We start from the raw sequence: 27930 nt of genomic DNA on the forward strand, positions 1-27930 counted from the left end.
TGCACAGCGGAAGAAGGAAACGTCCATTCGACGGGTGGATACAAGTGCCCTGCATATAAGAAGGCGATCGCAGGCCAACAGTAATGGAGATAATGCAGATCAACCTGAATCATTGTGATACCGCACAGCAACTGTTGAGGCAGTCAACAACGGAAGCAAAGTGCGATGTTGCGATTATTGCAGAGCCGTACCGAGTTCCTCTCGGTAACAACAACTGGGTGTCAGATAGCACGGGAACGGCTGCTATACAAGTGATGGGAAGATTTCCTATTCAGGAAGTGATTGCAAGCACGTACGAAGGTTTCGTCATCGCCAAAATCAACGGTATCTTCATATGCAGCTGCTATGCACCCCCAAGGTGGACAGCGGAGAAATTCGACCGGATGCTGGAGGAGTTAGCCGACAAGCTGGTTGGACGTAGGCCAGTACTGATCGGCGGAGACTTCAATGCGTGGGCCGTGGAGTGGGGTAGCAAGCTAACCAACGCAAGAGGTTACAGCCTGCTGGAAGCACTAGCGAGGTTGGAGGTACAACTGTGCAACGTTGGCACCGTAAGCACATTCAGGAAAGACGGGCGGGAGTCGATCATCGACATTACCTTCTGCAGTCCATCGCTAGCAAGCAACATGAACTGGAAAGTAAGCGAAGAGTACACCCACAGTGATCACCAGGCGATCTGCTACAGCGTTGGCCAACGGAACCCTACGGCCATGCAGAGAAACAGAACATGCGAGCGAAAGTGGAAGACGAAGGCCTTCGACAAGGACCTCTTCGTTGAGGCACTCCGTATGGACAGTGACACTCCAGACCTAGATGCGGTAGAGCTAACAAGAGCGATTACAAGGGCATGCGACACTACAATGCCACGGAAACGGGAGCCAAGGTACAGACGACGTCCTGCGCATTGGTGGAACGAGACACTCGGCACTCTCCGTGCTGCCTGTCTAAGAGCCAGAAGACGCTACCAGAGGGCAAGAAACCTCCCGGATAGGGAAGAGCGGAAGTTAGCGTTCCAGGAGGCCAGAGCCGCATTTAAAAAGGAGATAATCGTGAGCAAGTCGAACTGTCACAAAGAGCTATGCCGAGAGGCCGACGCAAACCCCTGGGGTGACGCGTACCGAGTCGTGATGGCAAAGATTAAAGGTCCAGCGACGCCAGCAGAAATGTGTCCAGAAAAGCTGAAGGTAATCGTGGAGGGTCTCTTTCCGAAGCACGAACCAACGACGTGGCCACCAACACCGTATGGTGAGGAGGACGAAGCAAGTGCGGAAGCTCGGCAAGTCTCCAATGTCGAGCTGAAGGCAGTAGCGAAAAAACTGAAAGGGAACAAAGCCCCGGGTCCGGACGGGATCCCCAATGTGGCGTTAAAATCGGCGGTCCTAGCTTACCCCGACATGTTCAGGACGGTGATGCAGAAATGTTTGGAAGAAGGCCACTTCCCAGACATATGGAAGGTGCAGAAACTGGTTTTACTGCCAAAGCCTGGAAAACCGCCGGGGGATCCAGCATCGTTTAGACCGATATGCCTGTTGGACACACTTGGGAAGCTGCTGGAGAAGGTCATCCTTAACAGGGTGGTGCCGTTCACAGAAGGAGAACGCGGACTGTCACAGCTGCAGTTTGGATTCCGGAAGGAAAAGTCGACGGTGGATGCTATCCGGACGGTTCTGGAGAAGGCCGAGAAGGCGTCAAAACAGAAGAGGAGAGGAAACCGGTACTGCGCCGTAATCACAATCGACGTCAAGAACGCGTTCAATAGCGCCAGCTGGGAGGCCATCGCCGTAGCGCTGCATAGAATGCGAGTTCCAGACTACTTGTGTCGGATCTTGAAAAGTTACTTCCAGAACAGAGCCTTGGTGTACGACACTGAAGCTGGGCAGAGGAGGATGAAAGTGACGGCGGGAGCTCCACAGGGCTCCATCCTCGGGCCAACGCTGTGGAACGCTATGTACAACGGAGTGCTTACGTTGCAGCTACCCACAGGCGTCGTGCTCGTGGGTTTCGCGGACGATATCGTCCTATCAGTAATAGGCGAGACACTGGAAGAGGTGGAGATGTTGGCGGCAGAATCGATCGGCATCATCGAAAACTGGATGGATGGAGTCAAGCTAAAGATAGCCCACCACAAAACGGAGGTACTTTTGGTGAGCAACTGCAAGGCAGTGCAGCGAGTGGAAATCTCCGTCGGAGAACACGTAGTAGCGTCGAAGCGAGAGCTGAAGCACCTGGGTGTGATGATTGACGATCGGCTAAACTTTAATAGCCACGTCGACTATGCCTGTGAAAAGGCGGCGAAGGCGATCAACGCACTGTCGAAGATTATGCCAAACACCGGTGGTCCGAGAAGCAGCAAGAGGCGGTTGCTAGCTAGTGTGTCATCTTCGATACTGCGGTACGGAGTCCCAGCCTGGGGTGCGGCGCTGAAAACAAAGCGAAATCGGATGAAGCTAAACAGCGCGTTCCGGCTCATGGCCATGCGAGTAACGAGCGCGTATAGAACAATATCGTCGGAGGCAGTTTGTGTGATTGCAGGGATGATCCCGATCTGCATCACCTTGGAGGAGGACATCGAGTGCTATGAGCGGAGGAGGACCAACCAAGTGAGAACGTTGGTGCGAACGGCCTCAATGACAAAGTGGCAACAGGAATGGGATTCCACGGAGAAAGGGAGATGGACCCATCGGCTCATCCCTGATGTGTCGACTTGGGTGAACAGGAAGCACGGAGAAGTGAACTTTCACCTAACCCAGTTTTTGTCTGGTCACGGCTGCTTCAGGCAGTACCTACATCGGTTTGGCCATGCCGCTTCGCCCTTTTGCCCGGAGTGCGAGAACGTGGAGGAGACACCGGAGCACGTAGTGTTCATCTGCCCCAGATTCGAGGAAGTAAGAAGATCGATGCCGGCATTAAGCGTGGACAACGTCGTCGACGAGATGTGCCGCACTGAAGAGACGTGGAATGCGATCAGCAGGGCAGTCACAAAAATGCTGACGGAGTTGCAGAGGAAGTGGAGGAGCGACCAGCAAGCTGGGATCGCTTAAAGAGTAAGTGCATAGACGATGAGCACAGTTTAGAAGCGACAAAAAGTGCATGAGCACTATAACAGAAAAGCGCATGAGCGCATTGCCCCCCCTGAAGCAGTCGCATCAGTGGTACCAGGGGGATTGAGGCATCTAGGTGTAGCAGAGTTTTTCCAATCGGTTTTCTCTGCTGGGGAGGTTGGGAGGAAAAAAAACACACATACAGACATTTGCTCAGTTCGTCGAGCTGAGTTCATTGGTATATGAGACTCGGCCCTCCGGGCCTCGGATCGAAAGTCGGTTTTTCGAGCGATATTTATACCCTTCTTATGGGTGTAAGAAGGGTAAAAAGGCTTTTCCTACATACATTCCGTGATATTTTTGCTACTGTTTATTAAGCTCAAATATTACAAAGAGATAGTAGCTTTTATGTATTTGATGCAATTGCATTTTCATGCAGAGCTCCTTGAGAAACCAAATTTGATCATAAAAAAAGGCTTTTCCTACATACATTCCGTGATATTTTTGCTACTGTTTATTAAGCTCAAATACTACAAAGAGATAGAAGCTTTTATGTATGTTGGGATCCCGGATTGAACCCACTGATCAACCATCGTATTTCGGATTATGAACCGTGAAAACTGTACATTACAACTAATTTAATCCAACTTTATTACCGCGATCAGATCAAAGCGATTGATCTGTCGCAATCTCTTACACGAACTGAATTCAATTCATCTCTTATAATCTATACAAAGGAGCAAAGGGGTACAATAATAGGGAAGTCTACAAATATTTTATTCTCAATTTTTATAACTCCACATTCGGCCCACCTGACCGCCAGCCGACCCGGTTGGCGCCTGAATAGGAATCATCCTCATCTTCTGTCGTCGCATTCGAAGTGTCAGCCTTGTTTTGACTCGACCGCTGGGTACTATTATCTCTTCTCGAAGGAATGAACCACTTGAGGTATCCGATCACAACCAGGTTTGGCTTCAAGTTTACTCCGTTCTCATATCGTTGATATGGGTGATATCGTCTCCCACGCTGCTTTTTTGGATATTTTTTAAAACGGTCCAACCGAGATCTACTGGACCGCATACGACGCTTACGTTTTTCATTTGTCTGGTTTTTGGCACATGGACGACATCTCATATCAACCGGTGTGGTAGTTTGAGTTTCTGTCATCTCAGTCGACTGATCTCCCCAAACGCATGCATCGTTAGATCCGAAAGCTGTAGGAATTGGATCACTGCTCTCTACACTATTGTTGGCTATAGCTTTATTGTTCTCGTTGTTATCGCAGATATTTTTACCGCCGGTTGCAGCACACACTCTTGTACCGTCGATAACTTGTCTTAATGAAGCAGTATTTCTATGCAATTCATCTAGTTCTTTTCTCATTGTACACATTTCAAAGGCTAATTTTGATGCTTCCGTTGTAACGAAAGCGAGATGATTAGCCAGCATATTACACATAGCACTATAGTAACCGTCTTCCTGCATTGTTACCGACCAGTTGTTATTCACGTTCATATCCCATCCGGTTGCCTGCCATCCGTTCCAGCCTTCAAATCCGTGGATTCCCGGACGAGCCCCCAAATTTGTTGGGATCCCGGATTGAACCCACTGATCAACCATCGTATTTCGGATTATGAACCGTGAAAACTGTACATTACAACTAATTTAATCCAACTTTATTACCGCGATCAGATCAAAGCGATTGATCTGTCGCAATCTCTTACACGAACTGAATTCAATTCATCTCTTATAATCTATACAAAGGAGCAAAGGGGTACAATAATAGGGAAGTCTACAAATATTTTATTCTCAATTTTTATAACTCCACATGTATTTGTTGCAATTGCATTTTCATGCAGAGCTCCTTGAGAAACCAAATATGATCATAAAAAATCTGTTGACAAACGTCTGAGAAATGTATTATGATACATTTTATCAAAAATCTCTCAAAAGCGTAAATTTCATTACTCCTTAGTACTCGTGGAAAGATATCTCGGAAACAAAATGTCCAAACGGCATGAAATTTAATAGCATACTACTTGGATGCTGTAGCTTTCATTTGATGCTGAGAGAACTCAAATCGATTGCACACGGCTGATTCATTTATTATGAAGCATTTTGTCAAAGACCTCTTAAAAAGTTAAGTTGTATTACTCCAAAGTACTCCCCGAAAGATATCTCGGTTACAAAATGTCCAATCGGAATGAAATTCAAAAGCGTTCTTCTAGGGTGCAGTAGCTTTCGTTTCGGGCCTTAAGAACCCGAATCGGTTGATAGACGGCTGAGAAATTTATGGTGATACACTTTGTCAAAACTATCTAAAATAATTAAGTTGTACTACTCCCTAGCACTCTTTGAAAGATATCTCGGTAACCGAACGTCCAATCAAAATAAAATTCAATAGCGTTCTACTAGGATGTAGTAGCTTTCATTTGCTTCCAAGAGAACTCAAATCGGTCAACAGATGGCTGAGAACCGTGAGTGACATTTTTTTGTAACATACATACACACACACACACATACACACACACACATACACACACACGCACATACAGACATTTGCTCAATTCGTCGAGCTGAGTTGATTGGCATATGTGACTCGGCCCTGCGGGCCTCGGATCGAAAGTCGGTTTTCCAAGCGGTATTTATACCCTTCTTATGGGTGTAAGAAGGGTAAAAATGAGTGAAATTTGTCGACAAAAAATTTACTTTTTATGTAAATAAACGATTTTCTCCTTATCTCACCAAGTGCCTCTACCACAGAAAACAGACATCCAAGTCCAGTTCCGAAATGTATAAGGAATTTAACCGGCCATTTGAAATCGGCAACACAAGTGGCAAAATCATGGCGCTACAATCGGTTGATTTCCCATACTAATTTTATTCACCACTTCAAATGTTTCAATTCACCACTGACTGTGGCAATATGGTGTTTGGCGGCGTTAGTGTTGTCATCGTGTATTGGTTTGCAACCTTACTCAAGTGAAGATTCAATTCCTTACACAAATTTCTGAATGATATTTGTTCTAGCCTTGATGTCTGTTCTCTGTGCACCTACAATAGATCACTAAAATAACTAAAACGGCCGCTATGAAATGAACAGATAGCGCCACCGTAGCCTTGTGTGTTTGACGTAACTCGACTGCTGTCATTGTGTTACAGTTCGTATACAGTGGCGCTATTGTTTTGATGCAGTGAGTAGCGGAAAAGTTGGCTTCAATGATCCATTGGGGGTAATCCGAATTAACCTATAGCGGACTATGCTGGTGCCCGAAACCTGATGACGGTTGACCACTCAGTGGATTGGTGAACTGACACTGAGGAAGATTACAAGTCGACACTGATTTTTCATTTGGGCCTAACTGACATTTTCGAGTTCTCTTCATCGATCCTCTCTTTGTGTTATCACAGAATGTGTATTGAGTTTTTCAAAGATTTTTTGGTTGAAATGCGAAGAAGACAACTACATGTTGCTATAGAAACAAAAAGAATAATGATTTTGTTTGTTTTGATCAAGTTATTAGCGAAAGAGAGAGTCGATTAAGAGAAATCGATCAAGTCAGTTAGGCCCTTATCAAAAATCATTGTCGAAGTGATAATCGAAATACGCGTATCTGTCAAAGGATAAACATAACAGGGCGGAATTAAAAAGTACAAAACTGATCACACTCCATCGAACAAATTTTATCTTACCCAAAATGCATTTGATCCCATTTCCCCTCAAGTAAAAAGGCACTGCAGCAGAGCTTTGCAAAGATTAAAAACAAAGGCCTACTATAATGCCAGCGCCACCGACGACGACGGGTGAAAGTTCTCTCGCGCGTATAAAACACTTCCTCGAAGAAAACGCGATGGAGCAGGTTAGCCTTCTGGCGAATACGAAGGTAAAAAAACCTAAAGCACTTCGTCACCATGAATTTGATTATACAGCTCCTATCGGTTGGCATCTCTTACCACGGCGAGGTCCCTTTTCAGTGTTGCCAAAAGACTAATAAAATGTCGTTCAGTTAGAAATCTCCCTAAGAATGCAAAACTGACAACACCGTCTCAACTGTCAATGTTTTCTCACACCATTCTTCACAGACGCTACTCTACTACGAACGACTCAAAGTCGAGAAGAGTCGACCGAGAGGGTGATGTATACCTTGCATTAAACACCATTCGGCGGGTAATAAAATTTGGGCAATAAACACACATATTGCCGCCATAACAAGCCGAAAACGAGCTTAAAGTGTTTGAGTACCATATCCCTCCGCTTCCACCACAGAGGGGAGAAAAGGGCTGGAAAATTAAATTGTCTGACAAGGCAGATTTTGCTTCCCTGGTTTAACGAAAGGTATTCGTTTCCTTTTCGCAGATTTCCGGCACACTGCACAACACGGGCCAGTCGTTGGTGTTCCGCGTGGACAAGGACACCAAGCAGCACGTGAATATCTCCAGTGGGCCACTGGCCTATCGGTACCAGTTCGAGGAGATCTACTTTCACTACGGCACGGACGATGGGCAGGGCTCGGAGCATCACGTCCACGGGTACAGCTTTCCGGGGGAGGTGAGTATTATGTTTGAAACGGTTACACAACTAGGATAGTACCTATGATTCGGAAAAATCTCTCCAAGAGATTCGAGAGAATCTCTCCCAGAGAATCTAGAGGATCTCTCCCATAGATTCAAAAGAAACTCTCCCAGAGATTGGAAAGAATCTCTCCCGGAGATCCGAGAGAATCTCTTCCAGAGATCCGAGAGAATCTCTCCAAGAAATTCGAGAGAATCTCTCCAAGAGATAGGAGAGAATCTCTCCAAGAGATTTGAGAGAATCTCTCCAAGAGATTCGAGAGAATCTCTCCAAGAGATTCGAGAGAATCTCTCCAAGAGATTCGAGAGAATCTCTCCCGGAGATTCGGGAGAATCTCTCCAAGAGATTCGAGAGAATCTCTCCAAGAGATTCGAGAGAATCTCTCCCGGAGATTCGGGAGAATCTCTCCAAGAGATTCGAGAGAATCTCTCCAAGAGATTCGAGAGAATCTCTCCCGGAGATTCGGGAGAATCTCTCCAAGAGATTCGAGAGAATCTCTCCAAGAGATTCGAGAGAATCTCTCCAAGAGATTCGAGAGAATCTCTCCAAGAGATTCGAGAGAATCTCTCCAAGAGATTCGAGAGAATCTCTCCAAGAGATTCGAGAGAATCTCTCCAAGAGATTCGAGAGAATCTCTCCAAGAGATTCGAGAGAATCTCTCCAAGAGATTCGAGAGAATCTCTCCAAGAGATTCGAGAGAATCTCTCCAAGAGATTCGAGAGCAGGGTCGTGCAATTTCGAAAGGAAAACATGACGTACGACGACTGTAGCAAATCGTTTCCCATGCGAACGGACTGCTGTGATGCTTCATCTCTCACCCAGCAACACACTCGTTCGTTGCTGCTACAGAAACAAGTGTGTATGAAACATGGGATGATACACTTGGATTTTCGTTTCATTTATGAGTCATTGAAATACTTCAACATGCTAAAAACACTGTTTAAACCACATTTTTAAATAGTGGTGCACGCCAATAGAATGATAATTATGTTTTATGAAAGAGGATAACAAATTCGACCACTAAAATCCAATTAACCGGCGCCCGTAGCCATTGAGAGACTAGCGCGCACTAGTGAGACACTAATGCTCTGACGGGTGAAGCACAAGCAATGCGACCGGGTGGGAGACTACCGAGTGCTACGATGAGTGGAAAAGTTTTTTTTAACGACCGAGTCATTAGAAAAATGTATGAAACACTTGAAGTGACTCATTCAAATGTTGCATGAAAGTGTATCATTGAAACGAAATTGTACGCCCCTGTTCGAGAGAATCTCTCCAAGAGATTCGAGAGAATCTCTCCAAGAGATTCGAGAGAATCTCTCCAAGAGATTCGAGAGAATCTCTCCAAGAGATTCGAGAGAATCTCTCCAAGAGATTCGAGAGAATCTCTCCAAGAGATTCGAGAGAATCTCTCCAAGAGATTCGAGAGAATCTCTCCAGGAGATTCGAGAAAATCTCTCCAAGAAATTCGAGAGAATCTCTCCAAGAGATTCGAGAGAATCTCTCCAAGAGATTCGAGAGAATCTCTCCAAGAGATTCGAGAGAATCTCTCCAAGAGATTCGAGAGAATCTCTCCAAGAGATTCGAGAGAATCTCTCCAAGAGATTCGAGAGAATCTCTCCAAGAGATTCGAGAGAATCTCTCCAAGATATTCGAGAGAATCTCTCCAAGAGATTCGAGAGAATCTCTCCAAGAGATTCGAGAGAATCTCTCCAAGAGATTCGAGAGAATCTCTCCAAGAGATTCGAGAGAATCTCTCCAAGAGATTCGAGAGAATCTCTCCAAGAGATTCGAGAGAATCTCTCCAAGAGATTCGAGAGAATCTCTCCAAGAGATTCGAGAGAATCTCTCCAAGAGATTCGAGAGAATCTCTCCAAGAGATTCGAGAGAATCTCTCCAAGAGATTCGAGAGAATCTCTCCAAGAGATTCGAGAGAATCTCTCCAAGAGATTCGAGAGAATCTCTCCAAGAGATTCGAGAGAATCTCTCCAAGAGATTCGAGAGAATCTCTCCAAGAGATTCTAGAGAATCTCTCCAAAAGATTCGAGAGAATCTCTCCAAGAGATTCGAGAGAATCTCTCCAAGAGTTTCGAGAGAATCTCTCCAAAAGATTCGAGAGAATCTTTTTAAGAGATTCGAGTGAATCCCTCAAGGAGATTCACCAAGTCTTATTCGCTCTGGATTATGAGTAAATTCCACTCCTGACTACAATGGTACTGGAAAGTTCCACAAAGAAGACAAAACTCAGACCTCCAACTTGCAATCCAGACGACGACGGCGATGCAACTCGCGCCCCAAAGTCAAAGGTGTTACCCAAGCTGAGCTGCATTTCGCGTTTAGTTCTTAAGCTTGTTATGTAAATAAGTTGCACGTTCGCACGTTTCCGCACTTTCTGCTCCCCGTATATGTAGTTTCTTTATTCTTTTCGGAAAGGAGAGAGAAAAGCGAACATCCGGGTACCGCACTAATGCAACATGATGTTGCTATTAAAATCCCGAAGAACACATAAAAGCTGCTGCTGGAACGCCCATTCCCCCGCCCTCGTCGGGGTTGCAGTGCAGCACATTCTTCCATACACCATACACCAGTATGGTGAAGTAGCTTCGAAAAAATACATGCCAAAGAAAACTAGTTAAGACAACGTGATGGTAATCAGAAATAATGGCTTCGAGTAACGGCGTCGGTGGTGGCCGGAGCTCCGGAATTACGTAAGCGCCCATGTCGACGTCGCTGGCGACGAGCTCGACGGACGACGTCCCGTTTATGCACTATGGATCGAACTGGAAATTGCTGCTCAAAAATATATCTGAGAATTTTTTGTCTAAGAAATTCGAGAGAATCTCCCAGAGATTCGAAACAATCTCTCCCTGAGATTCAAGATGCTCTCCAGAAGATTCAAGAGAATTTCTCCAAGAGAATCGAGAGAATCTCTCCAAGAGAATCGAGAGAATCTCTCCATGAGATTCAAAAGAATCTCTCCAAGAGATTCAAGAGAATCACTCCAGGAGATTCAAGAGCATCTCTCCAGGAGATTCAAGAGAATCTCTCCAGGAGATTCAAAAGAATCTCTCCAGGAGATTCAAGAGAATCTCTCCAGGAGATTCAAGAGAATCTCTCCAGGAGATTCAAGAGAATCTCTCCAGGAGATTCAAGAGAATCTCTCCAGGAGATTCAAGAGAATTTCTCCAGGAGATTCAAGAGAATCTCTCCAGGAGATTCAAGAGAATCTCTCCAGGAGATTCAAGAGAATCTCTCCAGGAGATTCAAGAGAATCTCTTCAGGAGATCCAAGAGAATCTCTCCAGGAGATTCAAGAGAATTTCTCCAGGAGATTCGAGAGAATCTCTCCAGGAGATTCAAGAGAATCTCTCCAGGAGATTCGAGAGAATCTCTCCAGGAGATTCGAGAGAATCTCTCCAGGAGATTCGAGAGAATCTCTCCAGGAGATTCAAGAGAATCTCTCCAGGAGATTCAAGAGAATCTCTCCAGGAGATTCGAGAGAATCTCTCCAGGAGATTCGAGAGAATCTCTCCAGGAGATTCAAGAGAATCTCTCCATGAGATTCAAAAGAATCTCTCCAAGAGATTCAAGAGAATCACTCCAGGAGATTCAAGAGCATCTCTCCAGGAGATTCAAGAGAATCTCTCCAGGAGATTCAAGAGAATCTCTCCAGGAGATTCGAGAGAATCTCTCCAGGAGATTCGAGAGAATCTCTCCAGGAGATTCGAGAGAATCTCTCCAGGAGATTCGAGAGAATCTCTCCAGGAGATTCGAGAGAATCTCTCCAGGAGATCCAAGAGAATCTCTCCAGGAGATTCAAGAGAATTTCTCCAGGAGATTCGAGAGAATCTCTCCAGAAGATTCAAGAGAATCTCTCAGGGAGATTCGAGAGAATCTCTCCAGGAGATTCGAGAGAATCTCTCCAGGAGATTCGAGAGAATCTCTCCATGAGATTCAAAAGAATCTCTCCAAGAGATTCAAGAGAATCACTCCAGGAGATTCAAGAGCATCTCTCCAGGAGATTCAAGAGCATCTCTCCAGGAGATTCAAGAGCATCTCTCCAGGAGATTCAAGAGCATCTCTCCAGGAGATTCAAGAGAATCTCTCCAGGAGATTCAAGAGAATCTCTCCAGGAGATTCAAGAGAATCTCTCCAGGAGATTCAAGAGAATCTCTCCAGGAGATTCAAGAGAATCTCTCCAGGAGATCCAAGAGAATCTCTCCAGGAGATTCAAGAGAATCTCTCCAGGAGATTCAAGAGAATCTCTCCAGGAGATTCAAGAGAATTTCTCCAGGAGATTCGAGAGAATCTCTCCAGGAGATTCGAGAGAATCTCTCCAGGAGATTCGAGAGAACCTCTCCAGGAGATTCGAGAGAATCTCTCCAGGAGATTCAAGAGAATCTCTCCAGGAGATTCAAGAGAATCTCTCCAGGAGATTCAAGAGAATCTCTCCAGGAGATTCGAGAGAATCTCTCCAGGAGATTCGAAAGAATCTCTCCAGGAGATTCGAGAGAATCTCTCCAGGAGATTCGAGAGAATCTCTCCAGGAGATTCGAAAGAATCTCTCCAGGAGATTCGAGAGAATCTCTCCAGGAGATTCGAGAGAATCTCTCCAGGAGATTCGAGAGAATCTCTCCAGGAGATTCGAGAGAATCTCTCCAGGAGATTCGAGAGAATCTCTCCAGGAGATTCGAGAGAATCTCTCCAGGAGATTCGAGAGAATCTCTCCAGGAGATTCGAGAGAATCTCTCCAGGAGATTCGAGAGAATCTCTCCAGGAGATTCGAGAGAATCTCTCCAGGAGATTCGAGAGAATCTCTCCAGGAGATTCGAGAGAATCTCTCCAGGAGATTCAAGAGAATCTCTCCAGGAGATTCGAGAGAATCTCTCCAGGAGATTCGAGAGAATCTCTCCAGGAGATTCGAGAGAATCTCTCCAGGAGATCCAATCTCTCCAGGAGATTCAAGAGAATTTCTCCAGGAGATTCGAGAGAATCTCTCCAGAAGATTCAAGAGAATCACTCAGGGAGATTCGAGAGAATCTCTCCAGGAGATTCGAGAGAATCTCTCCATGAGATTCAAAAGAATCTCTCCAAGAGATTCAAGAGAATCACTCCAGGAGATTCAAGAGCATCTCTCCAGGAGATTCAAGAGCATCTCTCCAGGAGATTCAAGAGAATCTCTCCAGGAGATTCAAGAGAATCTCTCCAGGAGATTCAAGAGAATCTCTCCAGGAGATTCAAGAGAATCTCTCCAGGAGATTCAAGAGAATCTCTCCAGGAGATTCAAGAGAATCTCTCCAGGAGATTCAAGAGAATCTCTCCAGGAGATTCAAGAGAATCTCTCCAGGAGATTCAAGAGAATCTCTCCAGGAGATCCAAGAGAATCTCTCCAGGAGATTCAAGAGAATCTCTCCAGGAGATTCAAGAGAATCTCTCCAGGAGATTCAAGAGAATCTCTCCAGGAGATTCAAGAGAATCTCTCCAGGAGATTCAAGAGAATCTCTCCAGGAGATTCAAGAGAATCTCTCCAGGAGATTCAAGAGAATCTCTCCAGGAGATTCAAGAGAATCTCTCCAGGAGATTCAAGAGAATCTCTCCAGGAGATTCAAGAGAATCTCTCCAGGAGATTCAAGAGAATCTCTCCAGGAGATTCAAGAGAATCTCTCCAGGAGATTCAAGAGAATCTCTCCAGGAGATTCAAGAGAATCTCTCCAGGAGATTCAAGAGAATCTCTCCAGGAGATTCAAGAGAATCTCTCCAGGAGATTCAAGAGAATCTCTCCAGGAGATTCAAGAGAATCTCTCCAGGAGATTCAAGAGAATCTCTCCAGGAGATTCAAGAGAATCTCTCCAGGAGATTCAAGAGAATCTCTCCAGGAGATTCAAGAGAATCTCTCCAGGAGATTCAAGAGAATCTCTCCAGGAGATTCAAGAGAATCTCTCCAGGAGATTCAAGAGAATCTCTCCAGGAGATTCAAGAGAATCTCTCCAGGAGATTCAAGAGAATCTCTCCAGGAGATTCAAGAGAATCTTTCCAGGAGATTCAAGAGAATCTCTCCAGGAGATTCAAGAGAATCTCTCCAGGAGATTCAAGAGAATCTCTCCAGGAGATTCAAGAGAATCTCTCCAGGAGATTCAAGAGAATCTCTCCAGGAGATTCAAGAGAATCTCTCCAGGAGATTCAAGAGAATCTCTCCAGGAGATTCAAGAGAATCTCTCCATTAGATTCAAGAGAATCTCTCCTGGAGATTCAAGAGAATCTCTCCAGGAGATTCAAGAGCATCTCTCCAGGAGATTCAAGAGAATCTCTCCAAGAGATTCAAGAGAATTTTCAGGAGATTCAAGAGAACCTCTCCAGGACATTCAAGAGAATCTCTCCAGCAGATTTAACAGAATCTCTCCAAGAGATTCAGTATTCTCTAGAGTCATTTTATGGCAAATCTCAAATCTTTGAGCCACAGTGTTTCGCATGGATACCAAACTCGAAGAAAAAATACACGTTCTGCAAGAAGGAATGTTAATAACGTGTAATTTAGTGTTTTGTAAGTAGAGGCGACTCCTCAAACCCACTCGGGCGTATGTCGTACGTGCGGGCCCGTGCTTCAAGTTGCCAACTTCCGGTAATCCTTTTGGAAACTGCTGTGGAAGCTTCTTTTCCCTAGCTTTTTTCCCTGATAACGAAAGCCAGGAACGACGACGTGACACGCCTTCATTTCCATCGTTTTTTTTCTTAGCTCGTAAAGAAAAGCAGATTGTAAAACCAAACGATTATTACCTTTTATTAACCTCACGGAGGCGGCACCGAAACCGTTCGCCATCCACTCACCCCTCGTCCACAGCTTATCGGAACTTTTTATCGCAATGAAATGCGGGTCTTTTCTCTGTTCTTTTTTCTTTCGCGCTAAAACTTACAAAAGATTCAATTATACGGCTTCAACAAAGAGCTGTACCACAACATGTCCGAGGCGCAGCACAAGGCCCAGGGCATCGTGGGGATCTCGCTGATGGTGCAGATCGGCGACACGCCCAACCCAGAGCTGCGGATAATCACCAGCACCTTCAACAAGGTCACCTACAAAGGTAAGCGCCGCGCCGGAACGGTACAAATGTTCTAAATCAACTATAACCGAAACATTTGACAGGTTCTTCCACGCCGATTCGGCACATCTCGCTACGGTCGCTTCTACCGAACACCGAGCAGTACATGACGTACGAGGGGTCCACCACTCATCCGGGCTGCTGGGAGAGCACGGTATGGATCATCCTGAACAAGCCGATCTACATCACCAAACAGGAGGTGAGGTTCGATATCCGACGAACGACAGTGAAATCATGAGAATATTGAAGAAATTGTTCTGCTGATTAACAAAATCGAACCTCTGTGTCTTTGTTTCCTCAGCTATATGCCCTGCGGAAACTGATGCAGGGATCGGAGCAAACGCCGAAGGCACCGCTGGGGAACAATGCGAGGCCCCTGCAGGCGCTGCACCACCGGACGGTGCGGACGAACATCGATTTCGCCCATACCGGGGCCAATAAGGTAAGTTTCAAATCATTTCCAACCTTGCTAGAATTCTTAGAATCTCTCCCGAAGATTCAGGATTATCTCTTCCGGAGATTCGGGAGAAACTCATCCAGAGATTCGGGAGAATCTCTCCAGGAGATACAGAAGAATCTCTCCCGGAGATTCAGAAGAATCTCTCCCGGAGATTCGGGAGAATCACTCCCAGAGAATTGGTAGAATCTCTACCGGAGATTCGGGAGAATCCCTTCCGGAGATTCGGGAGAATCCCTTCCGGAGATTCGGGAGAATCTCTTCCGGAGATTCGGGAGAATCTCTTCCGGAGATTCGGGAGAATCTCTTCCGGAGATTCGGGAGAATCTCTACCGGAGATTCAGGAGAATCTCTACCGGAGATTCGGAAGAATCTCTTCCGGAGATTCGGGAAAATCTCTTCCGGAGATTCGGGAGAATCTCTTCCGGAGATTCGGGAGAATCTCTTCCAAAGATTCGGGAGAATCTCTTTCGGAGATTCGGAAGAATCTCTTCCAGAGATTCGGGAGAATCTCTCCCGGAGATTCGGGAGAATCTCTCCCGGAGATTCGGAAGAATCTCTCCCGGAGATTCGGGAGAATCTCTCCCGGAGATTCGGGAGAATCTCTCCCGGAGATTCGGGAGAATCTCTCCCGGAGATTCGGGAGAATCTCTCCCGGAGATTCGGGAGAATCTCTCCCGGAGATTCGGGAGAATCTCTCCCGGAGATTCGGGAGAATCTCTCCCGGAGATTCGGGAGAATCTCTCCCGGAGATTCGGGAGAATCTCTCCCGGAGATTCGGGAGAATCTCTCCCGGAGATTCGGGAGAATCTCTCCCGGAGATTCGGGAGAATCTCTCCCGGAGATTCGAGAGAATCTCTCCCGGAGATTCGGGAGAATCTCTCCCGGAGATTCGGGAGAATCTCTCCCGGAGATTCGGGAGAATCTCTCCCGGAGATTCGGGAGAATCTCTCCCGGAGATTCGGGAGAATCTCTCCCGGAGATTCGGAAGAATCTCTCCCGGAGATTCGGAAAAATCTCTCCCGGAGATTCGGAAGAATCTCTCCCGGAGATTCGGAAGAATCTCTCCCGGAGATTCGGAAGAATCTCTCCCGGAGATTCGGAAGAATCTCTCCCGGAGATTCGGAAGAATCTCTCCCGGAGATTCGGAAGAATCTCTCCCGGAGATTCGGAAGAATCTCTCCCGGAGATTCGGAAGAATCTCTCCCGGAGATTCGGAAGAATCTCTCCCGGAGATTCGGAAGAATCTCTCCCGGAGATTCGGAAGAATCTCTCCCGGAGATTCGGAAGAATCTCTCCCGGAGATTCAGGAGAATCTCTCCCGGAGATTCAGGAGAATCTCTCCCGGAGATTCAGGAGAATCTCTCCCGGAGATTCGGAAGAATCTCTCCCGGAGATTCGGAAGAATCTCTCCCGGGGATTCAGGAGAATTTCTCCCGGAGATTCAGGAGAATTTCTCCCGGAGATTCAGGAGAATTTCTCCCGGAGATTCGGGAGAATTTCTCCCGGAGATTCGGGAGAATCTCTCCCGGAGATTCGGGAGAATATCTCCCGGAGATTCGAGAGAATCTCTCCCGGAGATTCGGGAGAATCTCTCCCGGAGATTCGGGAGAATCTCTCCCGGAGATTCGGGAGAATCTCTCCCGGAGATTCGGGAGAATCTCTCCCGGAGATTCGGGAGAATCTCTCCCGGAGATTCGGGAGAATCTCTCCCGGAGATTCGGAAGAATCTCTCCCGGAGATTCGGAAGAATCTCTCCCGGAGATTCGGGAGAATCTCTCCCGGAGATTCGGGAGAATCTCTCCCGGAGATTCGGGAGAATCTCTCCCGGAGATTCGGGAGAATCTCTCCCGGAGATTCGGGGAGAATCTCTCCCGGAGATTCGGGAGAATCTCTCCCGGAGATTCGGGAGAATCTCTCCCGGAGATTCGGGAGAATCTCTCCCGGAGATTCGGAGAATCTCTCCCGGAGATTCGGAAGAATCTCTCCCGGAGATTCGGAAGAATCTCTCCCGGGGATTCGGAAGAATCTCTCCCGGAGATTCGGAAGAATCTCTCCCGGAGATTCGGAAGAATCTCTCCCGGAGATTCGGAAGAATCTCTCCCGGGGATTCGGAAGAATCTCTCCCGGAGATTCGGAAGAATCTCTCCCGGAGATTCGGAAGAATCTCTCCCGGAGATTCGGAAGAATCTCTCCCGGAGATTCGGAAGAATCTCTCCCGGAGATTCGGAAGAATCTCTCCCGGAGATTCGGAAGAATCTCTCCCGGAGATTCGGAAGAATCTCTCCCGGAGATTCGGAAGAATCTCTCCCGGAGATTCGGAAGAATCTCTCCCGGAGATTCGGAAGAATCTCTCCCGGAGATTCGGAAGAATCTCTCCCGGAGATTCGGAAGAATCTCTCCCGGAGATTCGGAAGAATCTCTCCCGGAGATTCGGAAGAATCTCTCCCGGAGATTCGGAAGAATCTCTCCCGGAGATTCGGAAGAATCTCTCCCGGAGATTCGGAAGAATCTCTCCCGGAGATTCGGAAGAATCTCTCCCGGAGATTCGGAAGAATCTCTCCCGGAGATTCGGAAGAATCTCTCCCGGAGATTCGGAAGAATCTCTCCCGGAGATTCGGAAGAATCTCTCCCGGAGATTCGGAAGAATCTCTCCCGGAGATTCGGAAGAATCTCTCCCGGAGATTCGGAAGAATCTCTCCCGGAGATTCGGAAGAATCTCTCCCGGAGATTCGGAAGAATCTCTCCCGGAGATTCGGAAGAATCTCTCCCGGAGATTCGGAGAATCTCTCCCGGAGATTCGGGAGAATCTCTCCCGGAGATTCGGGAGAATCTCTCCCGGAGATTCGGGAGAATCGGAGAATCTCTCCCGGAGATTCGGAAGAATCTCTCCCGGAGATTCGGAAGAATCTCTCCCGGAGATTCGGAAGAATCTCTCCCGGAGATTCGGAAGAATCTCTCCCGGAGATTCGGAAGAATCTCTCCCGGAGATTCGGAAGAATCTCTCCCGGAGATTCGGAAGAATCTCTCCCGGAGATTCGGAAGAATCTCTCCCGGAGATTCGGAAGAATCTCTCCCGGAGATTCGGAAGAATCTCTCCCGGAGATTCGGAAGAATCTCTCCCGGAGATTCGGAAGAATCTCTCCCGGAGATTCGGAAGAATCTCTCCCGGAGATTCGGAAGAATCTCTCCCGGAGATTCGGAAGAATCTCTCCCGGAGATTCGGAAGAATCTCTCCCGGAGATTCGGAAGAATCTCTCCCGGAGATTCGGAAGAATCTCTCCCGGAGATTCGGAAGAATCTCTCCCGGAGATTCGGAAGAATCTCTCCCGGAGATTCGGAAGAATCTCTCCCGGAGATTCGGAAGAATCTCTCCCGGAGATTCGGAAGAATCTCTCCCGGAGATTCGGAAGAATCTCTCCCGGAGATTCGGAAGAATCTCTCCCGGAGATTCGGAAGAATCTCTCCCGGAGATTCGGAAGAATCTCTCCCGGAGATTCGGAAGAATCTCTCCCGGAGATTCGGAAGAATCTCTCCCGGAGATTCGGAAGAATCTCTCCCGGAGATTCGGAAGAATCTCTCCCGGAGATTCGGAAGAATCTCTCCCGGAGATTCGGGAGAATCTCTCCCGGAGATTCGGGAGAATCTCTCCCGGAGATTCGGGAGAATCTCTCCCGGAGATTCGGGAGAATCTCTCCCGGAGATTCGGAAGAATCTCTCCCGGAGATTCGGAAGAATCTCTCCCGGAGATTCGGAAGAATCTCTCCCGGAGATTCGGGAGAATCTCTCCCGGAGATTCGGGAGAATCTCTCCCGGAGATTCGGAGAATCTCTCCCGGAGATTCGGGAGAATCTCTCCCGGAGATTCGGGAGAATCTCTCCCGGAGATTCGGAAGAATCTCTCCCGGAGATTCGGAGAATCTCTCCCGGAGATTCGGAAGAATCTCTCCCGGAGATTCGGAAGAATCTCTCCCGGAGATTCGGAAGAATCTCTCCCGGAGATTCGGAAGAATCTCTCCCGGAGATTCGGAAGAATCTCTCCCGGAGATTCGGAAGAATCTCTCCCGGAGATTCGGAAGAATCTCTCCCGGAGATTCGGAAGAATCTCTCCCGGAGATTCGGAAGAATCTCTCCCGGAGATTCGGAAGAATCTCTCCCGGAGATTCGGAAGAATCTCTCCCGGAGATTCGGAAGAATCTCTCCCGGAGATTCGGAAGAATCTCTCCCGGAGATTCGGAAGAATCTCTCCCGGAGATTCGGAAGAATCTCTCCCGGAGATTCGGAAGAATCTCTCCCGGAGATTCGGAAGAATCTCTCCCGGAGATTCGGAAGAATCTCTCCCGGAGATTCGGAAGAATCTCTCCCGGAGATTCGGAAGAATCTCTCCGGAGATTCGGAAGAATCTCTCCCGGAGATTCGGAAGAATCTCTCCCGGAGATTCGGAAGAATCTCTCCCGGAGATTCGGAAGAATCTCTCCCGGAGATTCGGAAGAATCTCTCCCGGAGATTCGGAAGAATCTCTCCCGGAGATTCGGAAGAATCTCTCCCGGAGATTCGGAAGAATCTCTCCCGGAGATTCGGAAGAATCTCTCCCGGAGATTCGGAAGAATCTCTCCCGGAGATTCGGAAGAATCTCTCCCGGAGATTCGGAAGAATCTCTCCCGGAGATTCGGAAGAATCTCTCCCGGAGATTCGGAAGAATCTCTCCCGGAGATTCGGAAGAATCTCTCCCGGAGATTCGGAAGAATCTCTCCCGGAGATTCGGAAGAATCTCTCCCGGAGATTCGGAAGAATCTCTCCCGGAGATTCGGAAGAATCTCTCCCGGAGATTCGGAAGAATCTCTCCCGGAGATTCGGAAGAATCTCTCCCGGAGATTCGGAGAATCTCTCCGGAGATTCGGAGAATCTCTCCCGGAGATTCGGAGAATCTCTCCCGGAGATTCGGGAAGAATCTCTCCCGGAGATTCGGGAGAATCTCTCCCGGAGATTCGGGAGAATCTCTCCCGGAGATTCGGGAGAATCTCTCCGGAGATTCGGAGAATCTCTCCCGGAGATTCGGGAGAATCTCTCCCGGAGATTCGGGAGAATCTCTCCCGGAGATTCGGGAGAATCTCTCCCGGAGATTCGGGAGAATCTCTCCCGGAGATTCGGAGAATCTCTCCCGGAGATTCGGAGACGAGAATCTCTCCCGGAGATTCGGGAGAATCTCTCCCGGAGATTCGGAAGAATCTCTCCCGGAGATTCGGAAGAATCTCTCCCGGAGATTCGGAAGAATCTCTCCCGGAGATTCGGAAGAATCTCTCCCGGAGATTCGGAAGAATCTCTCCCGGAGATTCGGAAGAATCTCTCCCGGAGATTCGGAAGAATCTCTCCCGGAGATTCGGAAGAATCTCTCCCGGAGATTCGGAAGAATCTCTCCCGGAGATTCGGAAGAATCTCTCCCGGAGATTCGGAAGAATCTCTCCCGGAGATTCGGAAGAATCTCTCCGGAGATTCGGAAGAATCTCTCCCGGAGATTCGGAAGAATCTCTCCCGGAGATTCGGAAGAATCTCTCCCGGAGATTCGGAAGAATCTCTCCCGGAGATTCGGAAGAATCTCTCCCGGAGATTCGGAAGAATCTCTCCCGGAGATTCGGAAGAATCTCTCCCGGAGATTCGGAAGAATCTCTCCCGGAGATTCGGAAGAATCTCTCCCGGAGATTCGGAAGAATCTCTCCCGGAGATTCGGAAGAATCTCTCCCGGAGATTCGGAAGAATCTCTCCCGGAGATTCGGAAGAATCTCTCCCGGAGATTCGGAAGAATCTCTCCCGGAGATTCGGAAGAATCTCTCCGGAGATTCGGAAGAATCTCTCCCGGAGATTCGGAAGAATCTCTCCCGGAGATTCGGAAGAATCTCTCCCGGAGATTCGGAAGAATCTCTCCCGGAGATTCGGAAGAATCTCTCCCGGAGATTCGGAAGAATCTCTCCCGGAGATTCGGAAGAATCTCTCCCGGAGATTCGGAAGAATCTCTCCCGGAGATTCGGAAGAATCTCTCCCGGAGATTCGGAAGAATCTCTCCCGGAGATTCGGAAGAATCTCTCCCGGAGATTCGGAAGAATCTCTCCCGGAGATTCGGAAGAATCTCTCCCGGAGATTCGGAAGAATCTCTCCCGGAGATTCGGAAGAATCTCTCCCGGAGATTCGGAAGAATCTCTCCCGGAGATTCGGAAGAATCTCTCCCGGAGATTCGGAAGAATCTCTCCCGGAGATTCGGAAGAATCTCTCCCGGAGATTCGGAAGAATCTCTCCCGGAGATTCGGAAGAATCTCTCCCGGAGATTCGGAAGAATCTCTCCCGGAGATTCGGAAGAATCTCTCCCGGAGATTCGGAAGAATCTCTCCCGGAGATTCGGAAGAATCTCTCCCGGAGATTCGGAAGAATCTCTCCCGGAGATTCGGAAGAATCTCTCCCGGAGATTCGGAAGAATCTCTCCCGGAGATTCGGAAGAATCTCTCCCGGAGATTCGGAAGAATCTCTCCCGGAGATTCGGAAGAATCTCTCCCGGAGATTCGGAAGAATCTCTCCCGGAGATTCGGAAGAATCTCTCCCGGAGATTCGGAAGAATCTCTCCCGGAGATTCGGAAGAATCTCTCCCGGAGATTCGGAAGAATCTCTCCCGGAGATTCGGAAGAATCTCTCCCGGAGATTCGGAAGAATCTCTCCCGGAGATTCGGAAGAATCTCTCCCGGAGATTCGGAAGAATCTCTCCCGGAGATTCGGAAGAATCTCTCCCGGAGATTCGGAAGAATCTCTCCCGGAGATTCGGAAGAATCTCTCCCGGAGATTCGGAAGAATCTCTCCCGGAGATTCGGAAGAATCTCTCCCGGAGATTCGGAAGAATCTCTCCCGGAGATTCGAAGAATCTCTCCGGAGATTCGGAAGAATCTCTCCCGGAGATTCGGAAGAATCTCTCCCAGAGATTCGGAAGAATCTCTCCCGGAGATTCGGAAGAATCTCTCCCGAGATTCGGAGAATCTCTCCCAGAGATTCGGAAGAATCTCTCCCGAGATTCGGAGAATCTCTCCCAGAGATTCGGAGAATCTCTCCCAGAGATTCGGGAGAATCTCTCCCAGAGATTCGGGAGAATCTCTCCCAGAGATTCGGGAGAATCTCTCCCAGAGATTCGGGAGAATCTCTCCCAGAGATTCGGGAGAATCTCTCCCAGAGATTCGGGAGAATCTCTCCCAGAGATTCGGGAGAATCTCTCCCAGAGATTCGGGAGAATCTCTCCCAGAGATTCGGAAGAATCTCTCCAGAGATTCGGAGAATCTCTCCCAGAGATTCGGAAGAATCTCTCCCAGAGATTCGGGAGAATCTCTCCCAGAGATTCGGGAGAATCTCTCCCAGAGATTCGGGAGAATCTCTCCCAGAGATTCGGGAGAATCTCTCCCAGAGATTCGGAGAATCTCTCCCAGAGATTCGGGAGAATCTCTCCAGAGATTCGGGAGAATCTCTCCCAGAGATTCGGGAGAATCTCTCCCAGAGATTCGGGAGAATCTCTCCCAGAGATTCGGGAGAATCTCTCCCAGAGATTCGGGAGAATCTCTCCCAGAGATTCGGGAGAATCTCTCCCAGAGATTCGGGAGAATCTCTCCCAGAGATTCGGGAGAATCTCTCCCAGAGATTCGGGAGAATCTCTCCCAGAGATTCGGGAGAATCTCTCCCAGAGATTCGGGAGAATCTCTCCCAGAGATTCGGGAGAATCTCTCCCAGAGATTCGGGAGAATCTCTCCCAGAGATTCGGGAGAATCTCTCCCAGAGATTCGGGAGAATCTCTCCCAGAGATTCGGGAGAATCTCTCCCAGAGATTCGGGAGAATCTCTCCCAGAGAATCGGGAGAATCTCTCCCAGAGATTCGGAAGAATCTCTCCCAGAGATTCGGGAGAATCTCTCCCAGAGATTCGGGAGAATCTCTCCCAGAGATTCGGGAGAATCTCTCCCAGAGATTCGGGAGAATCTCTCCCAGAGATTCGGGAGAATCTCTCCCAGAGATTCGGGAGAATCTCTCCCAGAGATTCGGGAGAATCTCTCCCAGAGATTCGGGAGAATCTCTCCCAGAGATTCGGGAGAATCTCTCCCAGAGATTCGGGAGAATCTCTCCCAGAGATTCGGGAGAATCTCTCCCAGAGATTCGGGAGAATCTCTCCCAGAGATTCGGGAGAATCTCTCCCAGAGATTCGGGAGAATCTCTCCCAGAGATTCGGGAGAATCTCTCCCAGAGATTCGGGAGAATCTCTCCCAGAGATTCGGGAGAATCTCTCCCAGAGATTCGGGAGAATCTCTCCCAGAGATTCGGGAGAATCTCTCCCAGAGATTCGGGAGAATCTCTCCCAGAGATTCGGGAGAATCTCTCCCAGAGATTCGGGAGAATCTCTTCCCAGAGATTCGGGAGAATCTCTTCCCAGAGATTCGGGAGAATCTTCTCCCCGAGATTCGGGAGAATCTCTCCCCGAGATTCGGGAGAATCTCTCCCCGAGATTCGGGAGAATCTCTCTCCGAGATTCGGGAGAATCTCTCTCCGAGATTCGGGAGAATCTCTCTCCGAGATTCGGGAGAATCTCTCTCCGAGATTCGGGAGAATCTCTCTCCGAGATTCGGGAGAATCTCTCTCCGAGATTCGGGAGAATCTCTCTCCGAGATTCGGGAGAATCTCTCTCCGAGATTCGGGAGAATCTCTCTCCGAGATTCGGGAGAATCTCTCCCAGAGATTCGGGAGAATCTCTCCCAGAGATTCGGGAGAATCTCTCCCAGAGATTCGGGAGAATCTCTCCCAGAGATTCTGGAGAATCTCTTCCAGAGATTCGAGAGAATCTCTCCCAGAGATTCAAGAGAATCTCTCCCAGAGATTCAAGAGAATCTCTCCCAGAGATTCGGGAGAATCTCTCCCAGAGATTCGAGAGAATCTCTCCCAGAGATTCGAGAGAATCTCTCTCAGAGATTCAGGAGAATGTCAGCCGGAAGTTCGGAAGAATTTCCTGGAAATGCGTGAGAATCTCTAACGGAGATTCGGGAGAATCTCTCTTTTCCGGAGATTCGGGAGAATCGCTTCCGGAGATTGTCGAACCATAAAAAAGTGCAGTGTATTCAGTAGATAGGGTTTTATTTTCTTATTTTCCGTGCTTTTCTCTACATCGCAGAACCAGAACTGTCCCACCATGTACAAGGACATGTACTACAAGGCGAACCGCTGGACGGACGTTGCCTTCCGCGGTCGCGAACGAGGTCTTCCCGACATCGACTCGGTGTTCCAATCGATCCCCTAGTGGAGCTGGAGCGGGGGTGGTGGTGGCGGCGGTTCCAGCAACCGCTTGGGTGGCAGTGTTGCCAAATCTCCCCAGTGAATCGGGCCCGAAGGGGGTAAGTTCGAGAGCAAGATGTTTGACTTTCTTAGCTAGGGGATTTCAAGATGATGAGATCGCGAGCGGTCCAGTATATAAAAAGTGCGACAAATAGAAAATATTCCTATTTTTGTGAAGAACTGATCATGGATGGACGTCGTAGAAAATCTGTATAAAAAATGTGTACTGTTACTAGATCTCTACGGCCCTGAGGCGCGAAGGAGTATCCTTCTCTAAAACTATGAAATGCCAAACAAAATTACCACTGATGAAAAGAAGACAGAACTTAACGAGGAACCCCTTTTTGGGGTGGACAATAATTCAAATATTTAACAAACCACTTTTTGAACAAATCAAATTCATCAACACTCACATCAATTTGCTTGCAAGCGAAGCTGTCAAAATTACAAGATGGCGATATTTTTATAGCAAAATCCAAGCAAGCCTGTTCTGTCAGTCCACCCTCATTGTTGCTTGCAGCGCTGATGGCAAAACCTCTGTACATACTCATAACCTTACAATTAACAATGAAAACAGTATAGAACAATACACGAACAACTAGCAAAAAGTGCTTCTACTGAAACTACCATAAAGTTTAACCTTCAACAAAGTAACGGAAGCCTAAAACGAATACAACATGTAAACAACCAGAGTATAGTAGAATTTTTATAACGTGATGCCTAAACTGAATACTAACATAAATAAAACACTAGTTGTACATTTTGCGAAACGGTCGTTGTTATTATGGGTTTGCAATTTTAAACAAAGCAAAGTAGGCGCTATAAATTATCTGTCTGTAAAAAACAATACACTCATAATCGAATCCAACCAGATAAACAAAAAAATACGATCAACCAAACGTAACGAATGAAAAAAACTGCTGCGACAATTATTACGATGGAACGAAATCAGAAAACCAAGCGTTGTTAGCGTTGAGTTGTTTCGTTTCCTCTGGCAACCGGGTGCTTGATGGGTGTGCGCGCGCGTGCAATTTGTAAACAAAACAACCGAAGCATCTGTCAATCAAACCAGTAAACGTGCATCAATTAGAACCGCGTATTTAATGCAAAGCATGTTACTAAACCCCTAAAACATACCTAAAACAAACAAGTGCTTAACGAACGAGAGAGAGATTGAGAACTCTTGACGATTGCTGTATACTGAAAAAACACGAAAAACAAAACAAACGCAAGTCATAAACGAAGGACAAAATGCAATACTCTACCGCAAACCATCCACAAACACGAAATTACCCAACCCATGTAACCGAGAAAGTATTGAAATCCCGCTCTCCTATATACCTACTATCGAACGTTTTGGGAAACCCGAAAGGAAGCAGGTTTGAAACAAATCAAATTATTGAATTTATTTAACCAAAAGATTCAATTCAGAACAAACATGGAAAACTGACAAAAGCGAATAAACAGTTATTAACCATTCTTCTGACGATTGTTTTGACATTTCAAGAATGATGACAGTCAGTGGATCACAGTTTCCTTTACTGCTACTGCGAGCAGGGATGCCAGATATGATGACATTTGCTCAATGATGACATTGTACCGTATTACCCCGCTAATACGACACCAACTGTTGTCGAATAACTGGGGTAAACGTTTAATTCGACAAACTGGTCATTCTACACCACCATGCTCATTGAAATTTGGCAACTCTATTTTTGTTTTTGTTTTGATTTTCGAGTATGTTATGAAGCATAACTTCAACAACTATTGCGGTGGTGCGAATAAGAAGCTCATTCTTTCTACACGGAGAAACGAAAGTACCCAAAAGTGAGTTCAATCCACCCAACTTCGAGGTTGCGTGCAGGAAGCCAATTTTGAGTTGATGAAGTCGATGTTGTGGTAGGTAGTTTGCATTTAGGCGTATTCGGCCAAAGAACTTAAAGTCGAAGTTCTTTTTACTCAACCATCATTTAAAATTACTCAACCTTCGGTTCTATGTCACTTACTCAATTTTGGCTTCCCGCATCGAACTCTCAAAGTTGGGTTGTTTTGCTATTCACTCTTTGACAACAACAAAAAGAGCGAATGAAATAGGATGCAAAAAAGAACTCAAAAGTAAGTTTAAAAATACTCAAATTTGAGTTTTCTTGTTTTTCAGTATACGATTGATGCCATCCTCAGTTCACTCCGGTTGGTCTCCAGACGGTTTGGGTATCGTATAGCACTAGCTCAGAACTTTCGGAATTTGAGGCTGCAAGAGGAGCTACTGCGGGTGCTAGTATAAGCGCAATATCAAACTGTTTTGCATTTACAGTGTACATTTCTGTGACATTTGAACACTTTTTAATTCGACATATGGAGGAGACCAAGAATTATACAAATAGGTAAGAAATTGATTTTCACTCCGGAACTGAGGTGAATACCAGGTGAAAACCAAGTAAAAGCCTCTCGACAAATCAAGTGAATTTGCCTCAGAAATTCAGGTGGGAATTAACTCTTACAAATTCAGGTAAATTTTTCTCAGGAATTCAGAGGAATGCTTTTTAACAATTCAGGTGAATTCCTCTCAGAATTCAGATGATTTCCTTTAAGGAATTTTAGCGAACTCCTGTCAGGAGTTTGGTTATGTTCCTCTTGGAAATTCTGGTAAATTCTTCTTAGGCATTCCTGTGAATTCTTCTCAGAAAATCCAACGAATTCTTCTCAGGAATCAAGAAGCTTTACTCTCCAGGAATTAAGGTAAGCTCCTCTCAGAAATTCCAGGGAACTCCTCTTAGGAATTCATGTGAATTCCTTTCAGGAATTCATGTAAACTTCTCTCAGGAGTTCTGGTAAATTCCTCTCAGGAAATCCGGTGAATTCTACTGAGGAAGTCTGGTAAATTCAGGTAAATTCCTCTCAGGAATTCAGGGGAATTTCTCTCAGGAATTCAGGTGAGTTCCTCTCAGGAATTCAGGTGAATTCCTCCCAGGAATTCAGGTGAATTCCTCTCAGGAATTCAGGTGAATTCCTCTCAGGAATTCAGGTGAATTCCTCCCAGGAATTCAGGTGAATTCCTCCCAGGAATTCAGGTGAATTCCTCCCAGGAATTCAGGTGAATTCCTCCCAGGAATTCAGGTGAATTCCTCTCAGGAATTCAGGTGAATTCCTCTCAGGAATTCAGGTGAATTCCTCTCAGGAATTCAGGTGAATTCCTCTCAGGAATTCAGGTGAATTCCTCTCAGGAATTCAGGTGAATCCCTCTCAGGAATTCAGGTGAATCCCTCTCAGGAATTCAGGTGAACCCCTCTCAGGAATTCAGGTGAATTCCTCTCAGGAATTAAGGTGAATTCCTCTTAGGAATTCAGGTGAATTCCTCTCAGGAATTCAGGTGAATTCCTCCCAGGAATTCAGGTGAATTCCTCCCAGGAATTCAGGTGAATTC

General features: G+C 47.0%; 1 protein-coding gene across 2 annotated transcripts in view; it reads left to right on the top strand.

The window, feature by feature from the left end:
• The window catches only part of LOC109427498 (carbonic anhydrase-related protein 10), a 213329-nt gene extending 187388 nt beyond the window's left edge, over nucleotides 1-25941 (top strand). For both annotated transcript variants that reach the window (XM_029855841.2, XM_029855840.2), the window contains exons 5-9: nucleotides 7399-7590; nucleotides 14530-14692; nucleotides 14755-14909; nucleotides 15012-15152; nucleotides 24346-25941. In XM_029855841.2, coding sequence (XP_029711701.1) covers nucleotides 7399-7590; nucleotides 14530-14692; nucleotides 14755-14909; nucleotides 15012-15152; nucleotides 24346-24471 — 777 coding nt within the window. In that variant the 3' untranslated portion in view covers nucleotides 24472-25941. The remainder of the gene's footprint in view (nucleotides 1-7398; nucleotides 7591-14529; nucleotides 14693-14754; nucleotides 14910-15011; nucleotides 15153-24345) is intronic.
• The last annotated feature ends 1989 nt before the right edge of the window (nucleotides 25942-27930 follow it).

The sequence above is a fragment of the Aedes albopictus genome, chromosome 1, assembly GCF_035046485.1.
Source record: "Aedes albopictus strain Foshan chromosome 1, AalbF5, whole genome shotgun sequence".
In the NCBI taxonomy this organism is placed as follows: domain Eukaryota; kingdom Metazoa; phylum Arthropoda; class Insecta; order Diptera; family Culicidae; genus Aedes; species Aedes albopictus.